General features: G+C 49.7%; 1 protein-coding gene across 3 annotated transcripts in view; it reads left to right on the top strand.

The window, feature by feature from the left end:
* The window catches only part of DPYSL2 (dihydropyrimidinase like 2), a 130,364-nt gene extending 115,004 nt beyond the window's left edge, over positions 1 to 15,360 (top strand). For all 3 annotated transcript variants that reach the window (XM_042934510.1, XM_042934512.1, XM_042934511.1), the window contains exons 9-14: positions 3,976 to 4,132; positions 4,599 to 4,740; positions 7,456 to 7,626; positions 12,389 to 12,568; positions 13,403 to 13,568; positions 14,923 to 15,360. In XM_042934510.1, coding sequence (XP_042790444.1) covers positions 3,976 to 4,132; positions 4,599 to 4,740; positions 7,456 to 7,626; positions 12,389 to 12,568; positions 13,403 to 13,568; positions 14,923 to 15,014 — 908 coding nt within the window. In that variant the 3' untranslated portion in view covers positions 15,015 to 15,360. The remainder of the gene's footprint in view (positions 1 to 3,975; positions 4,133 to 4,598; positions 4,741 to 7,455; positions 7,627 to 12,388; positions 12,569 to 13,402; positions 13,569 to 14,922) is intronic.
* The last annotated feature ends 1,057 nt before the right edge of the window (positions 15,361 to 16,417 follow it).

Here is a 16,417-nt window from a genome sequence, read left to right as displayed (position 1 = left end):
TGACGTCGGCTCAGGTCATGATCTCACAGTTCGTGGGTTCGAGCCCCGCATCAGGCTCTGTGCTGACAGCTCGGAGCCTGGATCCTGCTTCGGATTCTGTGTCTCCCTCTCTCTCTCTCTCTGCCCCTTCCCCCCCCCCTCAAAAATAAATAAACATTCAAAAAAAATTAAAAAAAAAAAGACTCCTAGAGAGAGGGTCTCTTTCAGGGCAGACCTAGAAATTCTCGGGTCATTTATATAGCACTCGGGCTGAGAGTTTGAATCCCTGGCCTCAACTTTTTCTTTCTCCACTTTATTTGGACCCACCAGGCAATCGTGTTCTACTCAGTTTGCCAACAATATTCTAAGGAATCAAATCTGTGGTCAACCCAGACTTAGCCTCTTATGATAAGTATAAGGCGTATGCAGTGGTGATATTTTGTGCGTCTGTTTAACAGAGGCATTAGTGCCTTTAAATCAAATCAGATTAGAGAGGCAATTCTAGAAACCCCAGAATCAATTCAGAAAACTTTTGATTCTGTTCCTCAGGAACCACCCTTGGTACCAAAATCTGACAGGGTTATCCATGGACGAGCCCTAGGCTGTTGAGTTCTGGCTTAGGTTCTCTGAGAGGAGAGAGAGAGAGAGAGAGAGAGAGAGAGAGAGTGAGAGTGAGTCACTGTCCCAGTTGGTTTTATAATGTGCTTTTGTGGCTGTGTTTTGAAATACATCTACATGGTTTTCCATGGTTTCTGCTCTGGATTTGTCCTCTTGCTTCTAGTTAATGGGAAATGACTTAACTGTCAGAGCCAGGAGCTGTCAAACATTTCTAAACCCCAGCCTTGCATTTATTCTTCATGAATGCACTCAGGCCCCAGGCTCGTTGTGAATAAACACCACCCCCAAGGCCTTGCAGTTCCCTGCCATCCTAGAGAGCCTGCCAAAGGCTGGCTCGGGGTCACATCCTGCAGTTCAGACTCTCCCTGGAGAAGAAAGTCATGAAGGTCTAACTGCCGCCAAGAAAGGGTCAGCAGTATATTTAGACGAGTGTGGAAAGGCCCTTTAAGCCTATTTCGTGGCTTATTATTACCATTGGTTATTATTTCTGGCACACAGTTTAGTGGTGTCTGTGGCCTGATGGAGGACCAGAAGCTCATCCATGGCTCCCTCGGGAACAGTGTTTATAAAATGGGAGCGATACCCTGGGGAGGTACTGGGGGGCCATCAGTCCTGAATGGCAGAGCCCCCCACCTGTGGACCTACCTCTCCCTGGAGGAGGAGGCCTTCTACAGGCTGGTTTAACCCCTGCCCTGCCTTTGGGGGCTAAAGAAAAATCAATGGAAAGCCAGCAAGGACCTCTGATTCCCTTGAAATTTGAACAGGACAAAGCTGAGATGAGCTACAAGATGCCTCCCTCCTTCTCCCTTATCCCCATCTTAGCCTGGCGCTGGCCGAGGAGTCCTGGCTCAGCCTTGGCCTAAGGAGGCAGGTTCGGGTCCGCAGTGGCCTTGAAGCGCCCCTCCAGTTCCGGGTTTTTCAGAGGCTGCAGGCTGGGTTCATTCCTTTGCAGGGAGGTGCAAGTTCCCAGGCGCAGAGAGAACGGGACCCACCCCAGTCTGAGTTTCATAGAGTGGGATGAAGGTCACAGTCAAGGGCACTCACACTTGGTGGGATCCAGGAGGTGTTCCAGGAACCAGCTCCTCCTCGTGCTAAAGCTTCCAAAGGGAGGACTGAAGAGCAGGTCCAGGGAGAGGGTGAGCCATAGCAACTCACGAGAGAATCAGGAAAACGTCTGCGCTTAACCAGTGATTTTCAAAGACGGTCTAAGCAGGCTTTTTCTCTGAGCACTTCTGCTCTCTGGAACCTACTCATGACCCAAGCTGGTAACCTTTAGGGTTACAGATCCTTTGTTTTCCTAATGACTTGCTGAGCTCTCCCCTCCTGAGTGGGTCAGAAGAGCCATAATCCCACTCAGGCAGTTGGGGCGGGGGGCGGGGGGCGGGGGGGGGGGGCTGATGTGCAAACCAAAAGCCAGGAGCCTCAGGTCCTGTGAGAGCCCAGGGCCCAGCGCTGGTCTGCTCAGCCGCTTGTATTTCATAAGTGGCCCTGGCAGCAGTGAAGGCCTGCTCGTTGTGCAGTGTTTTTCCACTTCGGGATGAGCGGGGGCAGTTTGTGCAGCCACCCAGCTGGCTTTGCGTGAGTCGGGAACTCCGGAGCCCTTCCAGGTGATTCTGAGCATTGGCCCTTTTCTGCCTGGGGGCTTCCTGCTGTGTGAGGCTTCCCCTGGGTTCTGGAGCCCTGGATTGGTTTCTCCCGCTTGGGCATGGTTAACTTGATTTCCTCAAATGAGCTGCCTGCCGGTGGCCTCGAACACTGCCTGGCTGGAGAGTGGCTCCTTTGTGAAATTCCTGAGGCTAGAGAGGGCAGCCAGGAGGAGCCGGCTCTAGGGCAGCAGAGAAGGTGTTATGGTATGTCATCAAGAGATAAGTCCTTGGAAGAGGCTGGGGAGAGGCAAGGAGGCACATTCCTGACTGGGAAGTGTTTGGCCTTAGAGAAGAGGGAATCCTTGGCTGACTGCTGTGGGGGGTGGGGTTAGCCCTCCTATGATGGGAGGAGGCAAGGAGAGGCACCTTCCTGGTGGCCCTAAGGCTGGCTGAGGTGAAATCCCAGCCCTGATGCCTTCAACTAAGAAAGCATTACGCCCTTTCATCAGTTTGACACACATTTATTGAGTGCCTACTGTGTGTAGACTGACTCCTTTTCTTCAGGAATTCTGCAAGTGGAGAATCAAAAAATTCAAAACTGGATGATTATTGGAAGGGAGGACCAGGTGTGTCGTGGGAGGACCAGGTGTGTCGTAGATGACGTCGAGGAAGCGACGAGCTTTAACATGAAGCTGGATAATGAGGGGCCTTAGATGCTTCTGGGAGGAGTTTGTCTCGTTCTCGAAAGCAGAAGGGCTCCTTCGGGGTTTATGGAAGAGGATGGCTTGGGAAGGTTATGCGTAGGGAAGATCACTCTGGAAGGGTCCTGGAGAATGAGCGGAGAGGCAGGGAAGAACGATGGGAAAGCAAAAGTAAACCTGGGAACATTGGGAAAGCAAAAGTAAAACTCTGATCGGGAGGCTCTGTTGGAGTGAGCCAGGGAGAAAGGAAGAAGGCCTGGTGGAAGGGAAGGAACGCGAGGTGGAAAGGGAAGGGTGTATTTACAGTGTTGAAGCACGGGCATTCAGTGGGTTGATGACTCCCGACTTTGTGGCTTGCACCTGAATGGACAGAGAAGAGGACGTGATTTGAGTGAGCATCAGGGAATCGACATTCTTGGACAATGTATGAAGTTGGACCAAGCTTCCGGATACACTGACGTCTGAGTAGCATCACTGTGCAGAGTCCTTTGTTTCTCAGTCTCACCGCGTTGGTGCTGCATCTGGTGGCTCTCAAGGACAGCTGCCTTCAGGCAGTGACTCAGGGATCCAGGCTGTCTCTTGGACCCATCTGGAGGGCTGAATACATGTTCTCAAACGCCTCAGGCCCACTGATACCATGTCTAACTTCCTCTCTCAGTCCAGGAGCCAGAGCTGGACCGTGCAAAGAGAGTTGGGCAATGTTGGGAAGCGGAGAAAGTATTTGATGAGCCGTGAGGTCAAGTTTGAGGTGCCGTGGGTCACCCCAAAGTAAGAGTGTAGACAGCCCTCGGGACTGGGTGCTTGGACGCAGTCTGAGCTGGGGACTGTTAGGAGACGTGGGAATCGGCAGTGTAGGAGGTAAGAGAGTGTGTTGAGGTAGAAGAGCGGGGCCCGGGGGTAGAATCATAGGGAGCGCACGTTAGATTGGTGACTTTGGCAGGTGGACGTATTCGGCCATCCAGGTCTTTGCCTTCGAGAGGGTGAGTAAGGGATGGCGAGCCATTGGCCTGCTGCCAGGCGTTGGTGGTTCCCAGTAGGGTGGTTTCCTTCCCTTGTTGTATCCTACTGAGCTTTGTTTTCCTGTTGGACAGGAACCGTGGTGTATGGCGAGCCCATCACCGCCAGCTTGGGGACTGATGGCTCCCACTACTGGAGCAAGAACTGGGCCAAGGCCGCCGCTTTTGTCACCTCCCCACCCCTGAGCCCTGACCCGACCACTCCGGACTTCCTGAACTCCTTGCTGTCCTGGTGAGTCTTGGTGACATGTTCACACTCCCCCTTCTCAGCCTCTCTTTGGACCAGGCTGACCTGTCAGGGTCCAGCATGGCGGGCAAAAGCAGGCTTGCAAACAGAGAGACCTCTGTTCTCCAGATTCAGATGGCTAAGCAGGAACAGGGGATTATCGCTCTGACGTCGTCCTGCCAGGAAATTCTAGATAAAATCCTGGGCCGTCTTGAAAGCCGACCGGAGGGAATGAACGAGGGATCAAAAGGGTCCCACTGTGGTGCGGCGTGGCCAGAAGCTGAGACACCTCCCAAAAGAGATGTAGTGTGAAGCTTTGGTACCATGTCACTTCTTCCCGAATCTCCTATCTCGTGAGGGGAGGACAGGCTCTTTCGAAATCCGTCAGTGGCCCCGCAAATGAGAAAAACATGTCCAAGGATGTTTTGGGGTATGAGATTCGTTACAAGCCAGCCGTGTGTTTTCCTTCCAGCGGAGATCTTCAGGTCACTGGCAGTGCCCACTGCACATTCAACACTGCCCAGAAGGCTGTGGGAAAGGACAACTTCACTCTGATCCCCGAAGGCACCAATGGCACCGAGGAGCGGATGTCTGTCATCTGGGATAAGGCTGTGGTAAGGAGCGGGAGCCTCCCTCGTGGATTAGTGTCCGCTTCCCCTGGCCGCCTCCTCTGAGGGTCCTGGGTCTCCTGGAAGCCTTGACATGGCAGTTGAGAAAATTCTAGAAGCTGGTGCTGGTGTGACAGGAGTTTTTAGGTTTGGGAATCCAAGACCACTCCTTGTGGCCCTTTCCTCCTAAATAATACATATATATTTCTTACCGTTATCGTCTGTGAATCAGTGGAAACTGAAAAAGAAAACCCAGAGACTCTTTAAAATTTGACTTTGGGGCGCCGGGGTGGCTCAGTCAGTGGAGCAACCAATTTCAGCTCAGGTCATGATCTCGCAGTTCACAAGTTTGAGCCCCACATCGGGCTCTGTGCTGACAGCTCAGAACCTGGAGCCTGCTTCGGATTCTGTCTCCCCCTCTCTCTCTCAAAAATAAACAAACATTAAAAAAATTAAAAAAAGAAATAATAATAAAATAGGACTTTTTTGATCAGTCAGGAAAAAACTTCCTTAGCAACCCGGTGACCGTCTCAGTCAGTCTTCTACTCTGGGAAATGGACATAATTTCCTTAAAACTGTCTATTAGGGCTCTCTAGGGTTAGCATTTCTGCCCACTCCAGGCTGCTGGCAGGCCTGCTTTGAACATACACCGACCTCTCAGGGGTCTTTGGGCTTTTTCATTTTCAGTGTTTGAAAGCACAACAACAGAACAGGTTTTTCTGTTTCTTAATAATTTGTTTCGAGTATGGACACCATATATCCTTAGTCCAAAAAGAATAAGGAAATAAGTAAAAATCCCTTTCAGATAACTGCAATTAAGATTTTGGCAAATGTCTTTCCGGTTTCTGCCAGTGCAAGAGTACCCGTGTGTATCCGATATGTATGTGTGTGAGAGTGTAGGTAACACGGGCATCATATATACTGTTTTGTGGCTTGTTTTAAAACAGTATGTTATGAAAATGTCCTCGCATCCTTGAATATACTTAAAAAAACTTGGTCATTAGTAGCAAAAGATTCCATGTTAATGCTGGACGGTAATTCATTTGTAATTCTTTGAACATTTATATAAGTTTATCCATTTTTGAGAGAGAGAGAGAGAGAGCAGGGGAGGGGCACAGAGGGAGAGAGAGAATCCCAAACAGGCTCCATGCTGTCAACACAGAGACCGATGCATGGCTCAGTCGCCCGAACCGTGAGATCATGACCTGAGCCGAAATCAAGAGTCGGACGCTTAACTGACTGAGTCACCAGGTGCCCCTATGCTGTTTTTGATTTTTTTTTTTTTTTTTACTGGGATGAACATCTTGTAAACACCTTCTTAGATAGACCTTTAATGGTGCTTGTGGGAGAAATTTCTAGAAGTGCTATTTCCTGGGCCAAAGGGTGTGTATATCTTTAAGGCTTTTGCTATGTGTCGTCAAAGTTCTTTCCACAAAGATTACACCAATTTGTATGCTGCCAGCCGTGTGTGCCATTTTCTTCTACCAGGTCCCAACTGGTATTGTCATCAAAAAATAGAACTTTGCCCATCTGAGGGGTGAATTTGTTTTACATTTAATCTCTTCAATGACTGATTAAAGTGAAGTTTTTTTTCATGTGCTTCTTGGCCATTTGTATTTTCCTCTCTCTTAATACCTGCTCATTTCCTTGGCTCGTTTTTCTCCTAGCTTTAGAGTGGCTTCCCTAACTCAGAGATAGGCAGTCATTTCCTCTGATCTGCATTGAAAGGGAAGAGGAACTTAAGGGGTAGGGATGAGAAACTGCAGGGCAGGGCATGAGGAAACTGATCAGCACCTACAGCATGACACGGGTGCGGTGCCCCGACCGGGCGCTGGGACCTCTGGGTTGGCTAGACTGCAAGCCTGAGCCTGGACTTGTAGTTTTGAAAAGGACAGTCATTGAGGCCAAATGTTGTTTCCTTTTTTTTTTTTTTTTTTTTTTTAATGTTTGTTTATTTTGAGAGAGAGAGATTAAGAATCCCAAGTAGACTCCATGCTGTCGGCACAGAGCCTGATGTGGGCCTCGAACTCACGAGCTGTGGGATTATGACCTGAGCTGAGATCGATCAAGAGTTGGACGCTTAACTGACTGAGCCACCCAGGCTCCCCGAAGTGATCCTTCCTGAAGAGGCATTGTAGCCCCTTTAGAATTTTTTTTTTTAACTTTTCACTATCAAATAATTATAGATTCAGAGGCAGTTAACAAAGACAGAACAGAGAGATGGGTCCTGTGTGCTCTTCCTCCATTTTTACCAACAAGTGATTATGGCACCTTATCAAAGCCCACACATTGACAGCAACACAGTGTGTGTGTGTGTGTGTGTGTGTGTGTGTGTGGTTCTGTCATGTTGTCTTATGTAGGTTTATGTAACCACCACCCAAAACCAAGACCCAGACTTCCCCCATCACCACAAACACCCCCTATGTGTTTAGCCACCCTATGATAGCCACCCTGGCCCCTGGAGGAATCTTCACCTCGTCCCTCGTCTGTCTTGCATCTCTGTAACTTTTTTATTTTCAGAATGGGATACAAATAAAATCATATGGCTTGTGGCCTTTTGAGGTTGGTTCTTTCAGCACAATGCCCTTTATGTTCGTCTAAGTTGTGGTGTATATCCAAAGCGTGTTCCTTTTTTTTTTTTTTTCCTGCAAAGTCACATTGCTCCTTTCAACTCTGTAACCTGCATTTGGTGTGTGTGCGTGTATGTGCTGTGCTTCTCAGGTCACGGGGAAGATGGACGAGAACCAGTTTGTGGCCGTGACCAGCACCAATGCAGCCAAAGTCTTCAACCTGTACCCCCGGAAAGGCCGCATTGCTGTGGGATCCGATGCTGACCTGGTCATCTGGGACCCCGACAGCGTTAAAACCATCTCTGCCAAGACCCACAACAGTGTAAGTCCTGTTATACTGCATGGACCCAATCTGAATGAATTGTAGTCACAGAAAGAGACTGAGGGAGGGAGAGTCCCCGGAAAGAACTTGATATGATAGGAATGAACCGCAAGATATATTACACATTTCCTGGGGTATAGTATAACTTGCAATTTGTTGAGAATAGCCATCTCCTTATCTTTGGTGGGATCAGTAAGACTGTTACTCTTATCACCATTTTGCAGTCCCATGGACTCTTTATAGATGGAGGTCTTTGTCTGTAGACCTCCAAAGCCTCTAAAGTCATGCCAGGACATCAGAAGCTTCTGGAAGTCAGGCACCATCCCATGGGTGCAGTGGTTGGATGCAACACCTCTCGTGGCAGTGCTTACCACAAGGGACCTACGTCAAACATTCAGATGTCCACCCTGAGATGCACAGTTTGATTGTTTTAAGCCACTGCTTTTCAGTGTTGTTGGACAGAAACCTAAGTGACAGGTGCTCTTGTCCTAAAGGAATTCATTCACTTTGACTTCTTCCCAAATAGAAGAACTATCTCCAGCAGTATTCTGATCATGATTTTAGGATCTGTAGTTTAGGGTATCTCTTGCTTCTTGGTCTACACCGCAGAGCTTGAGGATGCCCTGTGTTATTAATTAGACATTAGGTAAGGGACTTCATGTCATGTCTCAGGCTCCTCAGTGGACCTGAAGGGGTTTAGACAAAGTCTCTGACTGTCCTGTGATTTTGCGAGATCAGTGGCATTAGAGCTGTGAGATACCTTCGGTTCTTCATAGAAAAAACTGTGTGTGTGTGTGTGTATTAAATATCGAAAGAAAATACACAAAGGGAAAAGAAATGGGCATAGGACACGAGTGTTTTATGTCAGAAACTCTTAGGAATTCATTAAGAAATCTTAATGAATGACAAGGATATTCTACGTAAAAATCAAACTGAAAGCTGGGCACATAGGGAATCTGATTCTAGACGGTCCACCCCACATAGCCTGGGCCAGTAAATACTGACACCTCCCCCAGGTGCCGTGGCAGATCCGGGGTGGGCTTCAGGGGTCTCTCTAGGACAGCTCTGGGCCTTTTGCTGTATCCCAAGCCTCTCCTGTTTGGACAGAGGTGCTTGGGCTGCGGGGCTCACCTCTAGCTTTTGTGGACACCTGTAGGTGCCTGGATGGTGGATGTCTTTTGGGAAGGTTGCTCGGCTCTCAATGTGTAGAGTTGACTTTTTTCCTCCTTCCCCATTGGCTGGCTTAGCTTCCCAGCATAGCCTTATAGCCACACCTACTTGTAATGTAGATCACAACATCTTGGGGGTCCAGAATGGCCTCTGCAGGCAGAGCTCCTGGGGTCCTGCCCAGTGAACCTAGCTATTCTTATTCATGAACGTCACAGTCCCATTTACTTTTCATCCGGCCTTCTCAATGTAGGGGTGGCACCATTACCCCAATTGGGAAGATAAGTAAATGGAGGGTTTGAGAGCGTAAGTGACCAGTCTGACGTTACATAGCTATTTTGTGGTAGGGCCAGAATTAGAAGCCAAAATTGTCCAGGGTTCTTCCCTACCAGACTGCATGTACAGCCCCTTGGTCACGCTTCGATGGAGGAAATGCTTCTCCTCCTTGGCAGTCCCTTCTGCAGAGGTGATAGAGGGTGAACTGGACTCGTTATTTAAGCTGCAGATGACCTAGTTAGGGAGTTTGCACTTGGAGCCCTTCACCTGGCAGAAGAGGGGATGTGAAAAATCGAGAAGACAGATTTCTGCCATTCACACATTCGCTTTTCCAGAGCAACAGCACTGGCCTGCCTTTACCTCCAGGCAACCCCACGTAAGAAAAGCGCCTCTTTTCTGCCCTCACCTGATTCAGGGTCCATACTAAGCACATCTGTGCAGCCTTAATCATCCAGGAAAATACAAATGAGAGGCTTTCCCTGTGTAATACAGTGTTTCATACCACTGGGCTAATTAGCTTTAATTTGGAGCATTTAGCTAACTATCATTGAGGGCCCTGTTGCTAAGCCTCTGCTTGGATTTTTCAGGCATCCAGCCAGATGAGTTATTTTAGGGAGCCAGGGTGGATGTGGGTTAAAAATGTCTCTACCTGGTGAACAGCGAAGCCTCCCCGCCTCGTGGTTTGACAGAGGGTAGTTTCTGTATCCCCTAAGCTGTGATCTGAACCATTGGGCTTGTTCATTTTAAGTCACTTAGAGTCAGGGGGCTGGTTCTTCCCATCTTGCGAAAATGAGAGATGGCCGAAAGCCCTTCTAGGCATTTGTGATCAGTCATTTACAGGCAGTTAAACTCCGTGTATGCGTCTCATGATGGCTTTGAAACTGAAGAGCTTGCCGTCTTACTGGGAAAGGACAAAAAAAAACCCCAAAAAAACCAAAACAAAAACAGGCCGTGGAGGAGTGAACATTTCCTAAATGCCTGGTCTGTGCCAAGTAACGTGCTAGATGCTTTTGTTCATTTTATTTCACCGAATCTTGGTGCCAGTGCTGCGAGGCAGGTTTTGTCCCTGGTCGACGAGGAGCTGAATCTCAGGAGTGTAAGGGGCTTGTCCAGAGTCACACAGCTGGTGTGTGGCAGGACTGGGATCCGAACCCAGGGCGGATGGATGGCCCCGTGTCCAGAGCTGTCCCCAGTCTTCCGGTAAGGCAGAAGAGGAGCTTGTTAGAGTGTAGACACTTAGCTGCGGAGTGACCCGGAAGAGGTAGGGCTTAATGCCCTCAGATGGTGACGCACACCCCGTCAGAGGTCAGTTCAGAGACGATAGGATTCTGACAACATGATCTACACACATAGGTTCCTTGTGTGTGGTCACTGTCACGAAAGCCCTGGGAGAGAGGCAGATGAAGAAACGAGTTCTGAGGCAGGATTCAAGCGACCCTACTCAGAGTTCCCACACACAGGGCCTGGACTGCACCCAGTCTAAGATGCCTCCGATTTGGAGGGATTCCCTGAGTTTACGTACCGCTGTGAGAGAAAACACGCCAAGACGAGGCGTGTAACACGAGGCTCCTCTGCAGATACACTGTGCTACCAAGGGCTGGCCCGTGCGTCGCCTAGGTTGGGTGAGAGCTGGAAACGCCGTGGAGAAAGGGGGTAGCAGAGAATCTGGTGTGCCTCAACTTTGGCAGGCAAAAGTGTCTGCTGAGAAGATGAGCTGAAGGCTGGTGCTCCGGCAAGCTGGTGGTCCGAGTTCCTGTCGCCGGCGTGGTCTAGGAAAATGTCAGGCTGAGCGCTGAATGTAAAATGGCCCCAGTGGGGTGATCCCCCAGGCCAGTGGGGAAAGCAAGGATCCTGCTGGAAGAGCCCAGTTCCATCGAGGCCGACAGGTTGCACAGCTCTGTTGCTGATACTGATTTCAGGGATGGAAGACAGTCTTAGGCTTGGGGTGCACACTTTGGTCCCGGAATGCATGTGTGGAGCCCCCTCCCCATCCCCTAGGTGCCTCTGCCTTATTTCTTGGGTAGCTTCCACGGGATTCCTTCCACGGGAGTCTCAGAGCAGTGCTGACAGCCCTTCGTTGCAGGGTTTTTTTTTTTTTTTTTTTTTTAATATATATATTTTTAAATAAGTATTGATTTTGAGAGAGAGAGAGAGAGAGAGAGAGAGGCAGAGAGAGAATCCCAAGCAGGCTCCACGCTGTCAGCACAGAGTCGGACATGGGGCTCGAATCCATGAAATGTGAGATCATGACCTGAGCCAAAACCAAGAGAGGGACACTTAAGCCACCGAGCCACCCAGGTGCCCCCTTCCTTGCAGTTTTCAGTCAACACCCCTGCATTTTGACACTGAACGTGAGCTGTTAGGCCAGCCGGGCGCTTCCCCGCACTGCCTAGCCACTGTGCCAAACAGAAATGTTCTCCTGAACTGCAGTATCCTGTGACCGCTCTCTGTTCACAGACTGACTCCTTTAGTGCTGATAACCTGGTCCGACTTCTCTAGAAGGCCGGGCTGCTTTTTGAGGTGAGAGCTGCCTGTTGATTCTCCGGCCATGGCCATTTGTACTGATGCACGGGGCAGGCAGGAAGAAGCGCGGGGCATTGTGGATAAGTAGCAGTGGGTGAGCCGAAGCCACGGGATGGGACTGTGACACGTAAGAGTAGTGCCTCCCCTTTTCCGTTGCCTTGTTCTGCAAGAACAAGCTCACATGCACGTCAAGTTCCTGCGTATTTTCCAGGACGCACGGAGAGGTCACTGCAAAACTTGAAGCTAGAAGGATCGCTGCAAGTTAGCTAGAAGTTAGCTAGACTTCAAACATGTTATTGAAGGCATGGCCCGAGTTGCCACGGTCTTTTCGTTCAGGGACCGCAGTGTAACCACATCCCTGACAGATTGGAAAACCGGGAAAGCCGGCTCATGGATGCTCATCTCGAAATGAAATTTGCAACTTGGTCAGAGAAAGCCTTTGGGTTTTAACCTGATTGGGGCTTGAGTCCATGAGGACAGAGCCGCTGCTAATGCAAGGAATCATTTTCTTTACATTTGTGTAGCATTTGCAAACCTTCACGCTTTTCCATACAGTTTTTCTGTTCCAGCTGTTTTTTCCCCCAAAGTTTTGAGAAGTAGGGAAAGATTATTCCATATTCTAGACAGGGAAATCAAGACAGGTTGAGTGCCTGCTGGGGTGGCCAGTCAGGACAGGACTTCATCTCTGGGCCTTTCTTTCATCTGCTTGGTACGGAGCAGGGGGCGCCCCCAGGCTGGTTGAACCTCACCAGGACGACAGGCAGTCTGCTAAAGTTTATGCACTCTCTCTCCCTAGTCTCTTGAGTACAACATCTTTGAAGGCATGGAGTGCCGTGGCTCCCCACTGGTGGTCATCAGCCAGGGGAAGATCGTCCTGGAGGATGGCACCCTTCATGTCACCGAAGGCTCTGGGCGCTACATCCCCCGGAAGCCCTTCCCTGATTTTGTTTACAAGCGTATCAAGGCGAGGAGCAGAGTGAGTAGCTCTGATCTTACGAATTGTTTTTATTATGGGTTAAGTTCGATTCCAGAAGTGCTTACACTTCGAGTTAGAATATCAAGATGGGTGCGGGGGAGGGGATGGTTCAGGGATAAAGGAAAGCATGATGTTTTTATTTCTGGAGTTCGGAATACCAGCGGATGAGTCAGGAATGTCTAAGCCAGCCAGAATCAAGTATGATGTGGTATGTGCTGTGATGAGTAGTGAGGTTCAGAGGAGGCAGCCACTGCTGTAGAGTCATGGGGAAAGTGTCATGGGGAGAGGGCATTTTGAGTTGGGTTTGGAAGGTTAAGTAGGAGTTTGACAAGTCAAAGAAGGGAGACAAGGGAATTGGAATGTCGTGAGCATGGAAAATGTACAGTGTATTCAGGGCATCGTACAGCACCGGTGCTTGGGGACGGTGAGGCGGGGAATGGATGGAGCTGCGAGGGAATTCAAGGGAGGCTGAGATTGAAAAGGAAGTTGGGGGCCAGATCTTAACTAAGAGAGCACATCCTCTTTACAACATGCTTAGGGGTTCTGCCTTGGGTGTGAGTTAAAGTTCCTGGGGAAAAAATGGTAAGAAACGTTAGTCGGTTTTTGTGGAGTAACCAGCTACGCACGGTCCCCCTTGGGGGAGCTTTGGCCTGGAGCCGTGGGTGCTGGCTCCTCGCTGACCTCTGTCCCTGCCATCCGTGCCCGTCAGGGGAGCCCTCCGTCCGCACATCTCACAGGCCCGTCCCGACTGCTGTTCCTTCCCTCTTAGGAGAGGTGCGGGGGAGATGTCCTCTGTGAATGTGGCCCGAGTTAACGGGCCCTTGTGTTTTGCAGCTGGCAGAACTGAGAGGGGTTCCCCGCGGCCTGTACGACGGACCCGTGTGCGAGGTGTCCGTGACGCCCAAGACAGTCACCCCAGCCTCCTCGGCCAAGACGTCTCCTGCCAAGCAGCAGGCCCCTCCTGTCCGGAACCTGCACCAGTCTGGATTCAGCTTGTCTGGTACGGTTATGGCGTGTCGGGGCCCTGTTCTGCAGGGCCACGTGAGTGGAGCAAGCAAGTCTAGAACCCAGAATGATGTGGGTGAGAGATACTAATATCCCCGGAGGTGTAACTTACATGAAATGGCCAGATGCGTTTCAGGATCTTCACATGAGTTTCTGTCACCTGTGTCCTGACGCATACTCTCCGTGTACATATAACCCAGTGTATTAAGAGGACATTTCTCCAGAGTCTCGTGTCCATCCCGACAGAGGGTGTTGTGGTATTTTGGAACTCGCTTCGCCCCCACGAGTACAGTGTATTCTCGTAGTTCAGCTGGTACCATTCTGGAGTTTGAATCGCGTCACTTTGTAGCCAGATGCAGCCGTGCCTCGGGCCCCTCATCTGGAGAATGGGCGTAAGAGTAGTAGCTGCCTCATGGGGCTGGGGATTAAATGAGTTAATATACATAGTCATTAATATAACAGTCGTTAGTTCGGGGAAAGCGAATGCTGTCAGGGAAGGTGAGAGGAAGAGGTCCAGATGTTTAGGAAGTTTCCTACTTGAAACTTCCAGCCCCTCCCTTTGGCCCATGGCTAGAAACCTTCCACCTTTCAAGCTCCCTGAGCCCCAGATAAGTATTCAGATCTCTATGCTATGGCATGTTAAAGAAACAGTTAATTCGGTAGATTTTTTTTTTCTTGTCGGGTAGTGCTGGTTTTCAGAGAGTCACCGTGTATGCCATTAAATGGTTTACCAGTTTTCAAAAGTTTAAAAAATAACCAACCTTACTAGTTTTCTCAGAAAGCGAAACGGGCATAATAACATTTCTTTTTTTTTTTTCACGTTTATTTATTTTTGAGAGAGAGAGACAGAGCACAAGCAGGGGAGGGGCAGAGAGAGAGGGAGACACAGAACCTGAAGCAGGCTCCAGGCTCTGAGCTGTCAGCACAGAGCCCGGCGCGGGGCTCGAACCCACAGACCGCGAGATCATGAGCTGAGCCGAAGTTGGACGCTTAACCGACTGAGCCACCCAGGCGCCCCAATGATGTTTCTATTTTATCTCACCAGGCCATTCCCATCTCAGGAAGCACATTACAGCAGAGGTACATACAGAGTTAGGGGAATAAAAAGCCAGGGAGAAGGCTCTCGAAACCTTCAGAAAAGCCACGCTTAATTTGCCTAATGAGATTAGGGGCAGGATGTAGTCTCAGTCAATCAACAGCTGAAACGGTGTTCTTTTATATGTGGTTTACTGCAAGTACGGGCCGGGCCCATTTTCTCCTGGGCTGTGCTGTTCGGGCGTGAAGCAGGAACGGTTGGTGGGACTGTTTCTGACCCTGACCACGGCCCCTTGTCCCTGTCTCCTCTCCAGGTGCTCAGATTGATGACAACATTCCCCGCCGCACCACCCAGCGCATTGTGGCTCCCCCTGGTGGCCGTGCCAACATCACCAGCCTGGGCTAGAGGTCCGGCCGCAACTTCCTTGGGGATGGGGATGGGACACCTGAGGACATTCTGAGACTTCTTCCTTCCTTTTTTTTTTTTTTTTTTTTTTTTTTTAAGAGCCTGTGATAGTTACTGTGGGGCAGCCAGTTCATGGGGCTCCCTCTCGGGCCCTGCACTCCGTCCCTCACCCGGAGTCACTGATTTTGCTCACCCACTTCCCCGTACATCTACAAATATCACACCCAAGTCTGCCCACCAACCCCATACACGGAACCGCATCCAACACTCAGACATGTGACACAAAGCGAATCACAACGAGGGCGTTTTTCATCTCCAAGCTCTGTTGTACTTGTTCTCATCTTCCTTTTCGTTGGGGGAGGGGGGGGGGGGAGGGAGGGAAGATAAAGTGAATTGCCCAGAGCTGCCTTTTTTTCTTTTTAAATTTTTAAAGTTTTCTTTGTGGGGCTGGGGGAGAGGGTGGGTGGGGGAGGGGGGAGAGCGTTGTTGTCTTTTTTTTTTTTTAAATACTAAATTGGGAAGCCTAATTCAATATTAATACAAGGGGTTTGAACTGGACATCCTAATGATGCAATTATGTAACCATCGAGCTCTTCAGGGTGGTTGGCAAACTCCGCATATCCCCCCTGAGAGGCTCCAAAATGTCGACACTGCATTCCATAGTCTTCTGGGTCAACTGTTGATAAAGGCAGGTTTTCTTTTTGGCCTAGCTTTTGCTGCAGATTACATTTTTTTGAGGATTCTCTTCTTCCTTAGCGTCTTTTCTGCTCTCTTTCCCTCTCTGTCTCTCTCTCGTGCTCCCCCTCTGTAGCTTTTTTGCTCATGACTATTTTTACGTCTCTTTCTTTGTGTTTCCTCCAGCCCTTGTCTCTGAGACCATGTTTTTCTCTCCATCCCCCGTCGTCTTTTCAAATGACCAGATCTACTGTTTTGCGGTGGTCATCAGAACCTGCCTAGAAGGGTTTTGTCATTGCAACCATAGTAATGTGCTGTCCTAGTCCATAAACGACTGGTGCTACCCACCCGCCACCACCAGGATATGCGTTTGAGTTCCAGATGCTTCTAGGTGCAGCGAAGGGCTGAGCTACCCCACATTCTCCCCTGGGGGCTCAGAATAGAACCTCAAACAGTAATGAGAGGTTGAAGAAACCTGAGGCTTTAGGACGTAAGTTTTTCCTCCATGCGATGCTAACTAGCTAAAGAAAAAGACACGGCCAAATCTGTAAATCGAGCCCCATGACCCAAGTGAGCAGATCACCCCCAGGCCAGCCACCGGCTCAGACGTGTTGAGCTGCTGGGGGTCTGACCCTGGGACCTGCTGGTTCCCAGCGAAGTATCTTTTGGGATTCCAGAGAACACTGGGGCTTCTCGCTCTGGGGCAAAAAATATTATTTTTTCCTGTT

This window comes from Panthera leo, chromosome B1 (genome assembly GCF_018350215.1).
Source record: "Panthera leo isolate Ple1 chromosome B1, P.leo_Ple1_pat1.1, whole genome shotgun sequence".
NCBI lineage: Eukaryota > Metazoa > Chordata > Mammalia > Carnivora > Felidae > Panthera > Panthera leo.
The sequence above is the reverse complement of the archived record's forward strand: the minus strand, read 5'-3'. Positions and strand labels throughout refer to the sequence as shown.